Source organism: Cyprinodon variegatus, unplaced genomic scaffold (assembly GCF_000732505.1).
Source record: "Cyprinodon variegatus isolate N-32 unplaced genomic scaffold, C_variegatus-1.0 Scaffold769, whole genome shotgun sequence".
In the NCBI taxonomy this organism is placed as follows: Eukaryota; Metazoa; Chordata; class Actinopteri; order Cyprinodontiformes; family Cyprinodontidae; genus Cyprinodon; species Cyprinodon variegatus.
The window spans coordinates 406,399-407,901 of NW_015151222.1; the positions used below are offsets into that span (position 1 = coordinate 406,399).

The 1,503-nt window shown below is 47.0% G+C and overlaps 1 protein-coding gene across 1 annotated transcript in view; it reads left to right on the plus strand.

The window, feature by feature from the left end:
• Positions 1-1,295, plus strand: part of smim22 (small integral membrane protein 22) — a 7,892-nt gene extending 6,597 nt beyond the window's left edge. The window contains exon 4 of the mRNA XM_015395953.1: positions 937-1,295. Within this exon, the coding sequence (XP_015251439.1) occupies positions 937-984 (48 nt within the window). The 3' untranslated portion in view covers positions 985-1,295. The remainder of the gene's footprint in view (positions 1-936) is intronic.
• Positions 1,296-1,503: the final 208 nt, after the last annotated feature.

The window sequence follows — 1,503 nt, forward strand, 5'->3', positions numbered from 1 at the left end:
GCGCTAAATCAGACATGCCAATTTCCCCTTCTTCGCTGTCAGTCACTTTCCTTGCCAGGCATTTCCTCAGAAATAATGCCGGCTTTTACGAAAGCTTGAACAACAGAGCCAGCAGAAACGTTAGTCCAAGCATCTACAATCCATCCGCTAACGGTGGCGTAACTTGCACGGCGCTGCCTTCCACTTTTTGTGGAATTATTCTGCCGGCAGAATATGTTCGCTTCTATTATCCTGCTGCCTGCAGTTTAGATTGTACCAGTTAGTTCTGATGTGCGGCTGATGCAGCTTTGCTGCTCTGGCTGCGCGGTGCAAAAGTGTGTCTGACGCGCGTTGGGCGGAGCTACTCTATCCTTTCTTTGCCTTGCAGCTATAATTGCTGTCCAGCAGCAAAACTTCAATTTTTCCATCTTGAGCTGCAGCAGCGCGTTGGCGGCGCCTCAGATGCTTAAACGCTCCCAACGCGCTGAGCCTGCTGCTCAAAACGCGCTGCGGGAGCTTTTGCTGCGCCTTGACACGCGTCAACCATTGACTTTGCATGTAAACTCGCTGCGCCTGCTGCACCTGCTGCGTCCGGTTCACACCGATGTCAAGCGGTTGAATAACAGCGAGCACAGCTTAATTTGTTTCACCATGTTTTTAACATCGGCTGTGAGATGGGCACGCATGGAGTCACAGATTAACAGCGATGGTGATGAGTGGAAAAAAACCACCTGGTCTCCTTACATTCACCTCCCTCAGCCACTCTTTCATCATCTCCTTAATGAGGAGTTCTACATGGTGCATGGTGGTCTCAGAAGTACATAGGGCGCGCCGCACATTTTGAGAAAAAAAAAGACGTTTATATGCGCCTTATAGTCGTGAAAATACGGTATTTTGCTGTGTGTTTCAGAAATAATGTTAAATAAAGGGGATATCTTTCTGCCTTCCTCCTTTCAGCCTCGCAGGAGAATGGTTGGCATAGAGAACTACGGGCTGCAGCCCTGAGTACCGACCCAGTCATGGAGCAGAACCTGCAAACCGCCTTCCTGCTGCTCAGGACACCCAGCTGGAATTAGAAAGCTTCTTCTTTTTCACATTAGATCAAATCTTGTTTGTTAAAGCCTTGGAAAAGGCGGCACACGTGATTTTTTTCTCTCCAGTCAAATCTTTGTGGTTCTTATTGCGGGCGGGGTAACACCAGAACCGCAGGGAGACGTCGGCTGTCTGCATTTTTAGAAGCTGTTTAGTTTTTTTTATTGCTGAAATGATTATAACTGAATTGAGTTTTTACGTAGAAATAAAATGCTTGCTGTGTCGCTCCGTGTTCTGTTTGGTCAGTAATGACTGGGTCCACTGGGCCACAGCAGGGGTTCTGTGACGGATCATCGGATGGTACTAACCCAGAAAATCTGCCAATCTGGATTCTGCTCATTTTTCATGTTGGTTTCATGAACCAAGCCACTAAAAATCTGTTGATTGGTCCTCAATTGACATACAGTCATTTTGAATAATATGTTTGGATCT